This window comes from Brachyistius frenatus, unplaced genomic scaffold (genome assembly GCF_029030835.1).
Source record: "Brachyistius frenatus isolate BFR_SWC_R1_liver_20210118 unplaced genomic scaffold, ASM2903083v1 Contig_237, whole genome shotgun sequence".
Classification (NCBI taxonomy): domain Eukaryota; kingdom Metazoa; phylum Chordata; class Actinopteri; family Embiotocidae; genus Brachyistius; species Brachyistius frenatus.
This window is the reverse complement of record NW_027210836.1, coordinates 482,501-499,189: the sequence shown is the minus strand read 5'-3', so window position 1 is coordinate 499,189 and position 16,689 is coordinate 482,501. Positions and strand designations below refer to the sequence as shown.

Sequence of the window (16,689 nt, the reverse complement as noted above, 5' to 3'; positions counted from 1 at the left end):
ATATTTTTTCATTTGAAGGTGTTGAAATGATTCAATAATTGTCTTCTTACATTAAAAATAATTTATGGATTTTGGATTTGACCATTAAAAGATTAATCGTGTGCACAGGAGTGTTTTTCTGCTCATTCAGGAGACCAAACCGAGCGTTCTTCCGCACCAGCAGGGGGCGCCAAACACATTCTCATTTTATTCTGAAAGACTCGTTCCGGAAGTGTTATTGTTGTTATTGGTGGAACAGAAGCTAGCGGTGCTAACTGAGCAAACCGGTGATAACCGGGAGTGATATGAGTGAGTAACGGATGGCCGCCGACATCAGCCTGACGGTGAGTTCTTCTCGGTCCTCTGTTTAACAGATTCGGTGTCGCGTTCGATGGTTCCGGTTCTGTTCGTTGAACTTACGGCCGAAACTTCGCGCCGATGCAAACATGTACACATCGAAGCGGGCAACTGCGCCTGCTCAGTGTGGACGAGTTTAACGTGAACTTAACCGGTAATTTAACGTTAACGTGAATTTACCGATGAATTCAAGTTATTTTAATGTCAGCTGCTGTCTGGAACGGAGCGTTAGCTTTGAGCTAACTGAGCTAACAGCAGGGAGACGAGAGAGCTGGTGCTCCGTTAAAAACCGGGACCTGAACCGGGACCTGAACCGGGTTATCAACCGGGACCTGAACCGGGTTATCAACCGGGACCTCAACCGGGTTATCAACCGGGACCTGAACCGGGTTATCAACCGGGACCTCAACCGGGTTATCAACCGGGACCTGAACCGGGACCTGAACCGGGTTATCAACCGGGACCTCAACCGGGTTATCAACCGGGACCTCAACCGGGTTATCAACCGGGACCTGAACCGGGCTATGACCTGTCTGTCATGTTGAACCTGTCTGTCATGTTGAACCTGTCTGTCTTCATCAGAAGTTGGGTTGTGACCGACATGTTGGTTGTCCTCTGTGTCCAGGGGACGGGGAGGCGGCGTCCAGCAGAGGAGGATGTCTGTCCTCTGAAGTTTAAGTCTTTGAGGATGGACGGAGAGACGAGTGTCCTCAGGAAGAAAGACGTTCCCGGTGATGACGGACGGGACGAGGACAGGACACCTGTCTCAGGTGACTCCGAGTGGATCGTTGGACCGTTTTGAATTCGCCTGACGGAGGTGGAGTCAGATGTTTGTTTACAGCCGGAAGTGTTTCTGTCTCCCGCTCAGGTCGGGGGACGGTGGGCGAGGAGACGGTCGCCGTGGAGACCAGCGACGACGAACTGGGACGACTGGACATCGATCTGGACAGGAAGTCCAGACAGCACAACCTGACGTCCAGCAACGTGCGCGCCATCCTGCACGTGAGCAACACGCATCTCCGTCCTCTGTGTCTCTGTGTATCTGTCCTCCGTCCTCTGACGTGCTCTGTGTCCCTTGTGTCCCCTGACAGGAGGTGATTACTCATGAGCGTGTGGTGGCCATGATGAAGGCGGCCATCAGAGACACTCAGGACCTGCCCATGTTTGTAAGTGTGCCCGTCCCCGAGCCTCTTTTAGCTCCCGGTTTTGGTTTGTGTCTCTCTGTCTGTCTCACTCTGTGAACTTACAACCTGTCTGTCTCTCCGTCTGTCTGTCCTCCATCAGGAGCCGAAGATGACTCGTTCTCGACTGAAGCAGGCCGTCCAGCAGGGACAGGTGAACTCCCACAATCCTCTCTGCTACTTTACCTGCAAATCAAAACAAGTCTGTTTAACCTGTCTGTCCTCCACCTGTCTGTCTGTCCTCCACCTGTCTGTTTGGTTCCAGACGCTAAACTGGAGTCTGTCATCAGTGAACACCGTCAAGGTAAAATGATCTGCTGTCTATCTCTCTGTCCGTCTGTCTGTCCCTCTGAGGTCTGTCTGTATGTCTCTCTCTCTCTGTCTGTCTCTGTCTGTCCGTCTGTATGTCTCTCTTTCTCGCTCTCTGTCTGTCTCTCTGTCTGTCTGTCTCTGTCTGTGCGTCTGTTTGTCTCTCTGACCATCCGTCTGTCCTGCAGCCTCCTCAGTTTGTTGACATCGACCTGGAAGAGGACGAGGACTCGTCTGATGAAGAGTATTGTCCCGGTGAGGAAGAGGAGGAGGAGGAAGACACGGCTGAGGAGGTGAGAGAGCTGTTGACCTTTGACCTTCTACAGCAGCTGGCAGGTGTCTTTTGAAAAAGTTTTCAACATTTCAACGTTATAAATAAATTTAACGACTGAAACTGTGTTCAGACGTTCCTCAGCGACGCAGACAGTTTGGCTTCACCTCCCAAGATGCATCTGGCCTCTCAGCCCAAATCTATGGACCAGAGGACCAATGAACACTTGCAGGTACTCTGACCTCTGACCCCTGCAGGTACCCTGACCTCAGACCCTTACAGACACCCTGAACTCTGACCTCTTACCTGTGGTTTAGAGATCTCCAGGACCCGTGAGAGACCAGGTGATGACCTCCACCGTGGCTCCGCAGCAGCTCTTCACCGCTCCGGCTGTTTCCTCCTTCCTGGAGAGACTGAACGCTGTGGAGGAGGAGTTGGACTGTAGCCCCGCCTACACATATGACCAGGTAACCCCGCCTCCACATACACCTATGACCTGGTAACTCCGCCTCCTCACACCTATGTTCAAGTAACACTGTCTGTCTGTCTGTCTGTCAGTCTCTGGACAGAAAAAACGATGAGGATGATGATGGCGGCGAGGAAGGCTTGGCGTGCCGCACGCGCTCCAAACTTCGCCTGGTGAACGTCCCTCTGGGTCAGCTGGAGGCGGAGCTTCTGGCCCCCGACATCACGGCCGACATGTACGACCAGAGCGCCGCCCAGCGGGACGAGGACCGTCATTGGACACGATGGCTGCGGGGCCTCATGGCCCCGGAATACGAAGGTCAGGGGTCAGAGGTCAGGCTGGCAGCAGAATAAAAATGTAAAATAAAAGCCTGATTTGAGAAATTACTATTTCTAATCAAGGATGATGGTCAATCAGAAGAGAGGAGGCTTTCAGGAAGGGGAGGGGGAGAGGGGGGAGGGGGGGCCTTAAAGAGACAGACCCAGACAGGAAGTGTTTGTTGTTTGTTGTTTACGTCTCGTCCTGTTGCTCTCAGATGAAGCTGATGATGACGACGACCCTGAGTACAACTTCCTGGACGATCCGGATGAACCCGACATGGAGGACTACCGGACGGACCGGGCCGTCCAGATCACCAGTAGGTGGACTTCTTCTTCATCTTCTTTTTTTCTTCTTCTTTTCTTCTTCTTCATCTTCTTTTTTTCTTCTTCTTTTCTTCTTCTTCTTCTTTTCTGTCCTCAGCGTTGAACTCTTCTTCTGCTTCTTTTTCACAGAGAAGGAAGTGAATGAGCTGCTGGAGGAGCTCTTCGACACGGTGAGTTTTAAAGAGTCATCAAACTTCACCGCCAATTACAAACAAACAAACAAACAAACAAGCAACGAGTGTGTTTGACCTTCAGCTCCAGGAGGAGGAGGAGGAGGAGGAGGAGGTGGCGGCGGAGGAGGAGGAGCTGGAGGAAGAGGAGTCACCGTCACAGACTGCACCGAAGTTCAACGTCCCTCAGGCTTTACGGTAACAGCCCTGTATCCAGATGCATGATGGGAGGTGTAAATGTCCTCCCGTTGGGACGGCGCAGCAGAGAAGTGCTGTGACCGCTTGGGTTGGGAGGAAGAGAAACGTCCTCCGCTGCTTCTTCTTCACACAGAACACATGAAGAAGAGTTCAGCTGAGAGGAAACATCCTGTTTCAGTGTGTCCTGATAATAAGCTCCGCCCCCCCTTCAAACATGTCCTTAGAAAACAGAAGACAGAAGTGTTTTTGTCCCTTTTTGCTTCCCGTAGCTTCGAGGCTCCGTTAGCCGGCATGCTGACGGAGCGGCGGCAGACGGTCAGGAAACAGTACGAAGCTCTGCAGCAGAGGAGAGCCCTGCAGGACACGACCAATCAGCTCCGCAGCAGCAGCGCCCACCTGAAGGACACGCCCAGCGGCCTGCCGCCCGACGCCGTCACCTCCGCCGTCTTGGTGCTGCCGAGCCGCGTCTGCACCGCCCTCCACCTGGACTACACCCAGAAGCTGCAGCTGCAGCAGCAGATCCAGCAGGTACGCAGGACGGACGGCTCTCTGGACCGAACCAGGAAGTTTAAATGCAGTTCACCAAACGACAGGTGAGTTTTTCACCTGAGGTCACGTGACTGAACGCTTCTGTCTCTCAGCATGTGCAGCTGCTGACTCAGGTTCACCTGCTGAGTCGCCGCGTTGCCGCCCTGAACCACGAAGCCTGCATCGCCAAAAACTACCTGGTCAGTCACTAAACAACACAAACATTACGTAGTCGGTCAGTAAACAACACAAACACTTCCTGGTCGGTCAGTAAACAACAACTCTTGCCTCCTCCAGGGGGAGCTGCAGCAGTTTGCCCGGCGTCGGGAGCAGGTTTGCCTCCACAGCAGTTTCAGAGTGAGCAACCTACAGGGGGCGCTGGATCTCCTGCAAGAGGCGGAGCAAAGGGAGGAGCCTCTACCTGCTTCTCCTGCTCCTGCAGCCTCTAGAGGCCTGCTGCCCCGGATGACTCCCACCACCAACAGTAAGGAGGATGGAGATTTGTGTTTCTGACCGTGTGTGTGAAGTCGCGTCAGCTCGCTCAGGTTTTCGCTCTGGTTGTGTTTAGGCCACGCCTTCCCTCTGCTGCCCGCCGACTCCGCCTGGCTGTTCGCCACCCGACCGGTCTTCCTCTACTCAGAACTACTTCCTGTCTGCAGCCTGGACCCCGCCCTCCACAGCAGACACCAGAGGAGTGTCTACACAGCGGGGGAGGACGGGTACACACACACACACACACACACACACACACACACACACACACACACACACACACACACACACACACACACACACACACACACCTCTTTTAAACTCCGCCCCTTCAGTCACGGTGGCCACGGGGTCACTAACGTTTCCCATGATGCCCCTGTGCAGGCTGATCGTTCTGGGACTGAAGCACTTCGAGGGGGCGGTCCAGTCGGACGAACTGATCAGCTCCTACCTGCTCTGCAAGAGTCGATGGAACTTCAGGAAACACGTCAGAGAGATGAGCAACGTGAGGGAGCCACGCAGCAACGTCATCAAGGTGACATCACTGTGACATCATCAGAGGAGGTTACAGCAACCATGTCCTGTTGTAGTGTCTGGAGACAGGTGGAGATTAGACAGGTGAAGTTTCGACAGGTGGAGAGGGAGACGGGTGGAGATTGGACAGGTGAAGAGGGAGACAGGTGGAGAGGGAGACAGGTGGAGATTAGACAGGTGGAGAGGGAGACAGGTGTGGAGGTGGAGCCACGTGGAGGAGGGAGACAGGTGGAGGAGGGACACAGGTGGAGGTAAACTATGTCTTCTCGTCATGTTTTCAGACATTCCTGAAGCAGCGAGTCGTCCCTCCGCTTCCACTCACCTGCAGCAGAGTCCATCCGGAGGACCACCGCCCCCCAGTGGACAGAAACACCTCCAACATGCCAAACTGGCTCAAGGTGCGACAGACTAAATAAACCCTATCGGGATCAGGATCCAGATTCAGATCCAGATCAGTGTAGATTCTGCTGAGAACACAAACTAGCCACTCTGTCAAAAGTTTAACTAATCATCACTAACAGGTCAGCTAACCTGTAGTTAACAGGTTAATTAAATCATCACTAACAGGTCAACTAACCTGTAGTTAACAGGTTAATAGGTTGTTGGTTGTGACTCCGGGTTCTCCGATGGTTCTCACCTACAGAACAGTCAGCTGATCATCCAGAAGACCCGACTGGACTCCACCTGTTACCCCCCTCCCTCCCCCTCGGCTGCACGCTTAGGCTCCACCCCTACTGGCTCAGCAAGGTGACCCGTCCAATTCCTCAGCGTCACAGACGCCTCTTCACCTTGGCCCACAATGCATCTCTGCTTCCCCTCGCCAAAGCCCCGGCAGACAGACAGGTGGAGAGACAGGTAGACGGGCAGCCAATCAGCTGCCTGTCTCTTCCTCCTCCAGCTGTCACGTTGGTCTCTGACTCCGCCCCCGTTTCAGGAGGCCTACCATTGGCTCCTTCTCCCATCTGTGGGGCCGTCCCATTGGCTGTTCCGGCCCCCGCCCACCCCGTGTGTGCTGACATCATCCAGTCCTCCCTTCCTATTGGTCAGAATATGCTACAGAACGTTTCAACACATGAAAACCCCTCCCCCATCCCGCTCCTCGTCCCCCTCCCCTCTCTGCCCGGGCCAAACACTACAAATCCCACAATGCCCTGCTCTGCTGCCGCCGCCATGAAGCCGGGCTACTTCCTCCTGCAGATGGTGTGGACGCCACCGGCTCCGCCCACCTCGACATCCCAGGATGCTCAGCAGCCGCATCAGCTCCGCAAACCAATCAGAGTGCAGCAGGAGCAGAGGGAGGAGGTTACCACAACAAAGCCACGCCCCCCATCTGAGGGGGAGAGACAGGTGGAGGAGGAGGAGGAGGAGGAGAGCTCAGCCTCTGTATCAACACTGAGCCCACTGTCGTCCAGTAAGGGGGAGGAGGAGGAGGAGGAGCAAGAGGAGGAGTGGACTGTTCTCCGTTTGAATGGAGGAGAAAATACTGGTGGAGAGGACGAAGAGAGGAGAGGAGGAGGAGGAGGAGGAGAGGAGGAGGCAGGCGGGGACGAAGAGGGGGAGCAGGGTGGAGAGGATGAGGAAGAAGATATGCAGCGGGAGGAAGGGGGAGGGGAGAGGGGGGAGGAGGACGGAGACAAGGACAAGGATGAGGATCAGGACCGGCCGGGTGAGGAGGAGGAGGAGGAGGACTTCGATGACCTCACGCAGGATGAGGACGAGGAGGAGGTGATGTCGTCGGCGTCGGAGGAGTCGGTGTTGTCGGTGCCGGAGCTGCAGGTGAGCCGATGATGTCAGAGCGAGCTCCGTCGTCTCGGTTACAAAACCGGTTGGTGGTGAGGCTGACCTCTGACCTCTGACCTTCAGGAGACCATGAAGCAGCTGACGTGGCTTGCAGCGGAGCGGCGGCTCTGTGCGGACGGAGACTCGGAGGAGGACCACTCGCCCACCTCCCCTGGCTCTCAGGAGGAAGAGGAGGAGGAGGAGGAAGAGGAGGGCAGGCCGAAGGGAGAGGAGTCGGGAGAGGGGAGGAGCAGTAAGACAGGCCTGGACGAGGAGACGCCGTCTGGGGAGAGGACGCCCAGAGGGGGAGGGAGGTGTCCTGGACGAGGACGAGGTCAGAGATGTCTCCTCAATGGACGTCTGTTTACTTTAAATCATCCGTCTGGAACCAGATAACTTCTGTCTCCTCTGTCCTGTGTGTCTGTCCTTTGTGTCCCTGCAGGTCGGAGTCGTCCCCACCGCGGTCTGAGACGAGGTCGTCCTGAGCGTCTCAGTAAGGACGCCACTAAGCTGCTGCTGCTGTACGACGAGAACATCCTGGACAACGACCCGCACCGGGAGAGCAAAGACGTGGCGTTCGCCCAGAGTTACCTGAACAGGGTGAGACCGCCTTCCAGGACGTCCTCCTCGTTTTAGAGACGGGGCCGTTTCCATGGCGACGGTAATCCCACGATGCTGCCGCTGCTGCTGCCGCTGCTGTAACTGACCTGTGTGTGGACAGGTGCGGGAGGTGCTGCAGGACGTCCCCGGGCAGGTGGAGGAGTTTGTGTCTCTGCTGAACGACTTCGAGCAGGTGGGAGACGGACAGGAAGTGATCCTGCTGTTCAGGAAGCTGCGATGCATCCTGGGAAACCGCATCGACCTCCTCCAAGACTTCGCCGCCTTCCTGCGTCCCGAGCAGGCGCTGCAGTGTGGACTGGTGAGCAGCACAGGTGGAGGACAGGTGGAGTACAGGTGGAGTACAGGTGGAGGACAGGTGGAGGACAGGTGGAGGACAGGTGGAGTACAGGTGGAGTACAGGTGGAGGACAGGTGGAGTACAGGTGGAGGACAGGTGGAGGACAGGTGGAGGACAGGTGGAGGACAGGTGCATCTACCTGCAGGTGTTTGTATGTTCGTGTCCAGCAGGTGTTTGACCGTCTCAGTGATTCATGTTACCTGCTGGTGTCACCGTATCGTCACCGTTATCCTCGCTGAACTTTGACCTCTTGGTATCTCTTCAGTTCGAGGAGCAGCAGGCGTTCGAACGCAGCCGCCGCTTCCTGCGACAGCTGGAGATCAGTTTTGGAGATAATCCGTCGCATTACCAGAAGATCATCAAAGCTCTGCAGACCGGACCGGACCTCAGTCCAACCAGCATCCAGGAGGTACGACACAGAGACTAGTTAACCATCACCACTAACACCCGTTAACCATCACCACTAACACCAGTTAACCATCACCAGTAACCAGTTAACCAGTTAATCAGCTGATGTTATTGATCATTGAATGACTGATTTCATGGTTTTCAGCTGAAAGCTCAGATGTCCTCGCTGCTAAAAGGCCACACCCATCTACAAGCTGAATTCTGGGTATTTTTTGATGAGCTCCGCCCTCCTCCGGCTCGCCCTGGACAGTTCGAAGAAGCCCATTGGCCGGAGGAGGGAGGCGGCGGGTCAGATGGTGGAGAGGGCGTCGGTCAGGTGGCGGGAGGCGGGACCAGCGGAGGCTTTGAGGAAGTGACGCTGCCTGAGCTCGAGGAGGAAGAGGAGGGGCATAAGATCCAGCCAATGACGGGGCGTCGTCAGAGGAGGAAGATGGACGCCCACATAAACTGCAAGGTCTGTCGATGTTTCCAGGACTGTGATTGGTCAGATAAAGACGCTTTTTGTTTCCAGGACTGTGATTGGTCAGATAAAGACGCTTTTTGTTTCCAGGACTGTGATTGGTCAGATAAAGACTGGCCCTGCCTCTGTCGCGATGCAAAGATCCGCAGACACAGGAGGAAAGGATGCTCTCGCTGCCACGGCAACAAGGTGTGTCCCCAACGTTGGATCAGCTGGACAGGTAGGAAGGTTTTATACACACCTGACTCACTTGTTCATTTCCCCTCCAGACCTCAGGGGGCGTGTCCAGGGCCATGAAGAGCCTGGACCCTCTCTATTCTCAGATAAGCACCGCCCACGACGAACCAGGTGACAAAGACCTGGACCTGAAGGGGGGCGACGACAGCCCGCAGCCAGGTGTGTCCCCGACTCACCTGTCGTTGATTCATGCTGACAGACAAGTGTGTGTTTTATTGTGAATAACTTGTTGTCTGTGTTGACAGATCGAAGTGGTGCATCATGGGAAGGCTCATTCCCCCTGACTGATGAAAAAGAGGAGGAGGAGGAGGAGGAGGAGCTGGATGATGAGGAGGGCGATGAAGAAGAGGAGGAGAGGAAGAGCAGTGAGAAGGAGCAGAGCCTGGCGGTGAAGAGGAGCAGGAGAGAGGAGGCGCTCCAACCCCTATCCGTCACCTCCTCCTCTGTCACCTCCTCCATCACTTCCACCTCCTCCCCCGTCCTCTGCTCCTCCATCACTTCCACCTCATACTCCATCACCTCCTCCTCCGTCACTTCCTCCTTTATCACTTCCACCTCCTCCTCCTTTCCTACTGTCTGCTCCTCCTCCTTCTCCCCCTCTACCTCTTCCACTGTCACGCCCCCCTTTACGTCTTCTGCCTCCGCCTCTGCCTGCACCTCCTCCTCCTTTTCGACTGCTCGTCCTCCTCCTCGGCCCAGTCCTCCTCCTGACCTCCCCGTCTGTGCCAAGAATATTTCTCTGACAGCGAGCGGAGAGAAAGTGATCCTCTGGACCAGGTAATCATCCTGTTGTTGCACCTCCCCTAGCTCCTCCCACTTCCCCTACCCCTCCCTCCTCCCGCCTCCCTCCTCTGAGTAGTGAAGAGGAGGAGAACTGACTGTGGTTGTTGTTGTTTTCAGGGAAGCCGATCGCGTCATCTTGACGACGTGTCAGCAGGAAGGAGCCAATCAGAACACTTTTCAGTCCATCTCCAGTCAGCTCGGCAACAAGACTCCCAGCGAGGTGATTGGCTGTTCAGTCCTGTGTTGACCTGTGGTTGGTCGTTTTTTTTAAACTATTTTAAACTCACTATTAACTTCTCACATCTCCAGGTGTCCCGCAGGTTTCGGGATTTAATGCGTTTGTTTCGGTCAGCGGCTCGTCAGACCAGCTCTGAGGACGAGGCTCCGCCCACTGAGCCGGCAGGAACCAATGAGGCGGAAGATTGATATAAACAAGACAGCCTGGTTTTAACCAATGAAAAGAGAAAACATTGTTCGGTGTTTCAAGGACTTTTATTGTGAGAGGAATCCGTCGGTCACAAACTGTAAATATAAAACTTCAGATTATTTAATGTTTTTGTAAAAATTTGACTTTTTTTAAAGAAATTAAATTGTTTTTTTCATCAGTTTGTCTGCTGTTTTGGATCCATTTTAAAATACATCGGACCACTTCAGAACCGTCCAGATCCTTGTGGTCACTTTGATGATTCAACGTTTGAGAGTAAAAACTCGACTGACTTCACTTTGTATCAGCAGGGAAGAAGGACTGGTCTGGCTCCGCCCACCAGTTTTTGGTCTACACAGTGATTGTAGTCTGGAAACCCTGTTCACCTTCAGGTTTGTTCAGCCACTCTGAAGGGTGCACCAATCAGTGGCCAGTGGGCGTGGCTGCGTCAACTCCATCAGTTAGCAATGAAACTGCAGTATTTTTTAAATAGATCCTGTTTTAGCTTCAATCGCAAAAAATCAAATGATCAATTATCACGATATTTATAAGTATTGTGCTAATATCGTATCATAATATAATATCGTGACTTAAGTCTTATGATAATCATATCGTGATAATATGACTTAAATATTACAATAATATTGTATTGTGAATGATGTGATAATACCGTATTGTGAGTTTAGTACTATGATAATATTGTACTGTGAAAATATCGTATCGTGACTTAAGTTTAGTGATAACGAAGTACTGTAGGGGCGGAGCTTCGGAACCACTGTTGGATACCTGCTGCAGGTGAGTCACAGAGTCACAAAATAAAAGTAGAAGTTTAATCTCAAAGTTTTTAGATTTGTTTTTATTTTTGTTTGTAAAACAACTGACTTTAACTGTTCGTAGCTGCAGGTGAAGGGGGAGGGTCAATGCCGTCTGATGGACAGGTGGGGGCGGGGTCATCCCTGTGCTCTTTCTCCTGTTTCGGGGTCGACATCGTCGTCGAGATCTGAAACGGGAAGTAAATATAATCAGGAGGATTTAAAAAAAAACCAGAAAAACAAGATGACAAAGTTAAACTCAACATCAAAGTAACATCCAGAAATAAGAGCATGTAGTTATTCTTTATTTAAACGACGATTTATTTACTAGTTCTCATTTTATTTTGAAAGTTCATCCAAGTTGAGTTTGAACATGTTAAATTAACAAAGAACTTTTTTTTACAGACAAAAGGAACCCGACAGACTCTCACCCATACAGTCCTCGGCTATGCTCTCTCGGTTCTGCTGATGGTTCTGCTGGTTCTGCTGCAGGTTCTGATGGTGGTTCTGCTGATGGTTCTGCTGATGGTTCCGATGGTTTTGCCGCTGGTTTTGTGCCGGAGGAGGATCTTCCTCCATGTGAAAGTCAGCCTCTGATTGGTCAGGAAAATTTACATTTTGGAACCCGGAGGGAGGTGGGAGGGGCTCTGAGCAAACTGTGCTGATTGGCCGATCGGTGTTGTGCGGCCTGACATCATTCAAGTACGAGCCAATGGGAGAGGAGGCTACTGCTGACACGTCTGATCAACAGGAAACAGAAAGCGATGAAAGGTCAGAGGTAAGTCACCTGTGCTGTTTAAATTCGTACACTAATAAACATTCCACTGAGCAGCTCACCAAACATTTAGCTGCTCGGCTACCATCGTGTTTTCACACCGAATGTTTCAATCGTTATCTTGGAGGGTTGTAACGTAAAGAAATAGCATCATTTTAGGCTAGGACGTGTTAACGTGTGCTTGTAATTAGTCTGACTGGCAGAAGGGGAGTGACAGAGGCTCCGCCCCTTTCACAAATCGATCGGTTTCCACGTCGATCACGTCCCCGTTGATTTGACCTCGAATCTGTGACGTCATCGTCGGCGTGTCTTTTTCTGTTATCAGCACACTTCCTGCTACAGTGGACAGATGCTAACAGACCGCTCACCTGTCCAGGTAAAGCCCCGCCTCTCCACCAGTGCATGCTGGAAAACGCTGCTGCCTCTGATTATTTTATCAGTGAAAAACTTGAAGGTTCAAATTTAGACTTCAGTATCTTTAATAACACAAAGTGAGCAGACAGGAAGGCGGCTTCACTTTATTTAAACGTGAATAAGCTCCAGTCTGAATGCTTAATCATGTTAATGTTTAAACGTGAACACACACAGCTCGTTAAAGTTTGACTAAAGCCTCATTTAAACATCATAAACTGACCGTAGGTTTGTCTGCGGAGCTTCCTGAATGGGCAGTTTTCTCTGAGCCGCAGCAGACAGGACTTCCTCCTCACAGGCAGAGACTCCATTCACAAAACGCTCGATTTAAGCGGCGAGGCTCCGTTTGAACGTGTCGATTCAGCAAAAAAACAAACAGCTTCACTCAGTTCAGAAGCTCCTTAAGTCTGCGGAGACGTCAGTCAACCATAAAACAACTGTTTGTCTGCGTCCAAAAAATAAATAAAAAAATAGAAGTCTACCTTCAGACACCTCACCCACCTGAGCCTTCAAAATAAAAGTCTGCCTGCAGTCAGAACAGGTGAAACACGGAAGGCCTGAAGTTCCTGTTTTCTGATCAGCAGTCGACCTCTGACCTGTTTCAGTCCCAACAGAAAACTTTGACATGAATCATTTTGGACTGAAGCCTCGATGTGAGAAAAACGTTTCACCTTTTGTTCCTTTAAACGTCACTTTAGGAAAATCAAAAAACAAAGTGAGAGACTGAAGGTCTCTAAACTGTGTTTCCATCATCAGGCATCACAGCCTGTCACACCACGTCAGCTGTCTCTTAGATCATCTGTCATAATTTATTTATTATCATCAAAATCAATCAAAAAAGGGAAAAGTCAATAAAAAAAACTTCAGAGAAAATAAAGAACTAAATCTGATTATCATATGACATGTAATCAGTCGGTGAGATGTAATTCTTACAATTTACACTGTTTACATAAAAACTAATCAAATTGGGCTTTTATTTTGAAGGCAGAGTTGCAGTATTTCCTGCGTGTGGATGTCAGTCAGGTGTTTGGTGTCTCTGTAGGTCCGACCAGTTCAACTGGAAAAGTAGCAGCAGCGCCTTTAACTGACTGAAGAGCAGACCGATTAATGACCGATCAATACTGACGGGCTGCTGAGTTTCGGCTCAGGAACCGATTTCCAATTTTTAATTTTCAATTCAACTTCAGCATCTTTCCATGATTCAACATTAAAAATGAGGAACAACCTGTTTTAGCCTCCTGTCTCTTTAAGGCCCCTCCCTGAAAGCCATCTTAAATTATAACGCCCTTATTATGAAAAGATTGACATATCAGCGGACAGGAAGTGAGGTGAATTTTCTGCTTTTATTGCGAAATTTTGTTTTTCAAACATTATAAAAAACAGAAACAAGAATTTATTTCTACTGAACATGAAATATTTAATGATCATAAAATACATTTTTACAAAATAAAATGTCAAAAAATGGACCAACAGGAAGTAAAACAAGGAAATAGGAAGTAGTTCAATAACTAAAGATTGCAACATACAGCTTAAAAACAAAACAGCTTCAGCTAAAAATGTTACAAAAAAATATTAAATAAACAACACAAAGTAGGCGGGAATATACATCAAATGGGCGGGGCTACTACAGTTCATCGTAAAAAATAGCTTTAATTATTTAAACCAATTTTATTGTTAAAACATCTAAAAACAACAACTGATTTTCTTGCATCTTCTTTTTTTCTTTTATTCAATTTGTTTCAGCTTAATAAAAATAAAGTTTTACAAAATAAAGTTATTCCGAGGCTACGTAAGCATAAAAGAAAGGTTATCGATTACTGATCAGCCGTCATCCCCAGAACCTCTGTCGGCCGGCGGGTGGAGTCAGCGCCTCCTGTGGAGGAGGAGGGAGGCTGAAGATCGACCCCGCCGCCTCCACCGTGAAGATGAAGTAGAAGTTCGCCACCATTATGGTGACACTCGGCAGGAAGGAGAGGCCGAAACCGAAACCGCGAACGCTGCTGCCGAAAGCTGACGCCGCCCAGTAAACCAGCCTGGAGGAACGAAACAAACGCGCCTTTCAAAGGTTTCATCGTGTTTATCGATCGTGTTTATCGATCGTGTTTATCGATCGTGTTTATCGAACGTGTGAATCTCACCGTCCGAAGGCGAAGACGATGGTCAGCAGCGGGATGAGCTTCAGCTGCTCCTGGTCCAGGTACATCGCCATGACGGCCAGCTGCAGGAAGTAGATCAGGAACAGGGAGGCGGAGTCAGAGACGAAGCGCCGATGGACGGCGACGTCCGAAAGCTCCGGCTCCTTCACGTCATCCTCAAACATCGGCCGAGTCACGCCCGACCGGAGCCGGCTGACGCCCAGAACCAGCCAACCTGAGGGGGGAGGGGGGGCAGGTATGAGACGCTGACAGGTGAGACCTGGTCGCCATGGAGATGCTCGGCGACAGTTTTAGCGTGCGACTCACCGAGGACGATGGGGGCGGCGGCGAACACAGAGCAGCGGACCGTGTAGACGAGCCTGAGGGGGGCGCCGTCCAGCAGGGGGGCGTCAAACGGCAGGAAGACGAAACCCCCCCACACCAGGAACGGGAAGAGGAGCGCTGATGTCATCAGGGACACGCCCATCTTCAGGACATCCCTGCTGGGACAGCCCCTCCCACCTGAGACATAGAGACAGGTGTCAAGTCCACACTCACCAGAGACTGACAGGTGAACATCTGGCTGGGTGAGACAGACAGTTTAAACCCCGCCCACCTGACATGAAAAGGTGACACTGGTCAGACAGGTGAGACAGACAGGTAAGAAAGACAGGTGTATTTACATTTGCTGGCCGGCACCTCCTCGGTCCACCCGTACCGGTGGCCATGTTGGTTGTAGTCCTGAGGAACTCCGTGGGAACCCAAGAAGGAACTCTTCTCTGGCTCATTTTCCCAGAATGCCTCTGTGTCTCTGGGGGAGGAGGGGGAGGGCTGGACAGTCACTGCAGGACTGAACACCTGAGCTGCTTTTTCCGGCAGGTGGTTCTCTCCAGGCTCCTCCTCCTCCTTCAGGTGCGTCCTCAGCCCCGCCCCATCTTCGTTTAGCCCCACCCCTTCATCTTCATCCGCACCTCCCCCTCTCCTCTCGCCCTCTGCCTTCAGCTCTCTCTCACTTTCTGTCCAGCTGGATGCCTCACGGTGAGACGTGTCTGACCTCACACTCATCCTGTCACCTTTACCTGTCTGTCCAGCTATCTGTCCAGCTGTCTGTCTGTCCCCGGGCCACTGCAGGGTCTCCATGTTGCTGGACCTCACCACCTCCTCCTCTTCCTCTTCGGTCTTTGTCCCCCCACTTGTTCCTGTTGGCAGCTGGACGTCTTCAGCCCATCTGTCTGTCTGCAGAGACATGTCTGTCTGTCTGTCTGAGGAAATGGAAAACAGTTTGTCAGGTAAAACCAGGTAAATAGTGAGACAGGTGGGCAACGATATTCATGTGTTCATATAATCTCATGATTCCTATAATCTCATGATTCCTATAATCTGATGATTCCTATAATCTCATGATTCATATAATCTGATGATTCCTATAATCTCATGATTCCTATAATCTGATGATTCATATAATCTCATGATTCCTATAATCTGATGATTCATATAATCTCGTGATTCATATAATCTCATGATTCCTATAATCTGATGATTCATATAATCTCGTGATTCCTATAATCCCATGATTCATGTGTTCATATAATCTGAGTTTTAGTTGAACAGGTGACGTTTCTCTGCAGGTTTTTCTCACGTGCAGCAGGTGAGTCACCCCTAACCCTTGTTTCTGATGTTTTCCGTCTAAAACGGTTCAAATGTCTGATCACGTGGCTCACCTTCACCTGCAGCCAGCGTTAGCCCCCCCACCCCCCTTCCCACGGCGTGACGTCAGCCTGTCTCTAACATGGCGGAGTGACGTTGCGGATCAAACTCCATTAAAACTAATTAATGGTCTCTAAAAGGTCATTAACACGTCATCACCTGCGTCACTGACCGTCAGGTGGCCACTGATCAATAAATAAACTAATAAAATAGCAGTTCAATTCCGTGCTAACTTGCTACATGCTAACAGAGCTGAGACAAACTAAACTCAGATTAAAGTCTGACATGAAAAGACTCACAAAGACGCTCTGATCGCGGTTCTGGTCCCGGTTCTGGTCCCGGTCCTGGTCCCGGTCCTGGTTCTGGTCCTGGTCCTCTGGCTCTCGCGACTGTTGTTTTTGTTCTTCTATTGTTGTGAAACTTTCCTGGAAGTGCAGCTCAGGTGTGGTCACGTCAGGTGAGTTAAAGGGAAAGTTCTCTTAAAGGTGAATATCTCTGTTCAAAACCCGCCGAAAAATATTCACATAGCAGCAGCTGATCTGTAGTCAGCAGTAACAAGTACTCCGTTACGAGTACAAGTACTGCATGTAAAACAAACTCATGTTTAATCTGGGTTTAACGTTAGTCTGGTTGAGTGTTTAATCTGGGTTTAATCTGAGCTTAATCTGGGTT

General features: G+C 51.0%; 2 protein-coding genes across 3 annotated transcripts; one reads left to right on the top strand and one right to left on the bottom strand.

Annotated features, from left to right (window-relative positions):
- The first annotated feature begins 239 nt into the window (after positions 1-239).
- Positions 240-10,358, top strand: gon4lb (gon-4 like b). The gene is given in 31 exon segments (XM_069720281.1): positions 240-323; positions 962-1,106; positions 1,205-1,338; positions 1,428-1,502; positions 1,621-1,671; positions 1,783-1,821; positions 2,015-2,119; positions 2,231-2,329; positions 2,415-2,564; positions 2,656-2,881; positions 3,099-3,200; positions 3,337-3,377; positions 3,463-3,575; positions 3,845-4,103; positions 4,217-4,303; positions 4,401-4,587; positions 4,672-4,822; positions 4,980-5,130; positions 5,411-5,527; positions 5,773-5,824; positions 5,827-6,905; positions 6,993-7,242; positions 7,351-7,508; positions 7,630-7,827; positions 8,131-8,274; positions 8,419-8,727; positions 8,824-8,922; positions 9,003-9,129; positions 9,216-9,747; positions 9,871-9,973; positions 10,063-10,358. Coding segments are annotated over 31 exon segments (5,424 nt in total). The 5' UTR covers positions 240-299; the 3' UTR covers positions 10,180-10,358.
- A 3,146-nt stretch (positions 10,359-13,504) lies between these two features.
- tmem79b (transmembrane protein 79b) lies at positions 13,505-16,460 on the bottom strand. Of its 2 annotated transcripts, none has more exons than XM_069720284.1 (5): positions 16,317-16,460; positions 14,994-15,572; positions 14,638-14,832; positions 14,314-14,545; positions 13,505-14,208 (listed from the first exon to the last, which is right to left on the bottom strand). In XM_069720284.1, exons 2-5 carry the CDS (start codon positions 15,556-15,558, stop codon positions 14,004-14,006), a joined length of 1,197 nt encoding a protein of 398 aa, XP_069576385.1. In that variant the 5' UTR covers positions 15,559-15,572; positions 16,317-16,460; the 3' UTR covers positions 13,505-14,003. The 2 variants fall into 2 exon arrangements, with proteins under 2 accessions (XP_069576385.1, XP_069576386.1); XM_069720285.1 differs by having other exon boundaries at positions 14,994-15,568.
- Positions 16,461-16,689: the final 229 nt, after the last annotated feature.

Excerpts from the sequence above, each read along its gene's own strand:
- tmem79b (XM_069720284.1), bottom strand. The coding sequence starts at position 15,558 with ATGTCTCTGCAGACAGACAGATGGGCTGAAGACGTCCAGCTGCCAACA. Across the intron at positions 14,833-14,993 it reads GGAGGTGCCGGCCAGCAAAT|GTGGGAGGGGCTGTCCCAGC; the intron begins GTAAATACACCT and ends TCTATGTCTCAG. Across the intron at positions 14,209-14,313 it reads ATCGTCTTCGCCTTCGGACG|GCTGGTTTACTGGGCGGCGT; the intron begins GTGAGATTCACA and ends TCGTTCCTCCAG.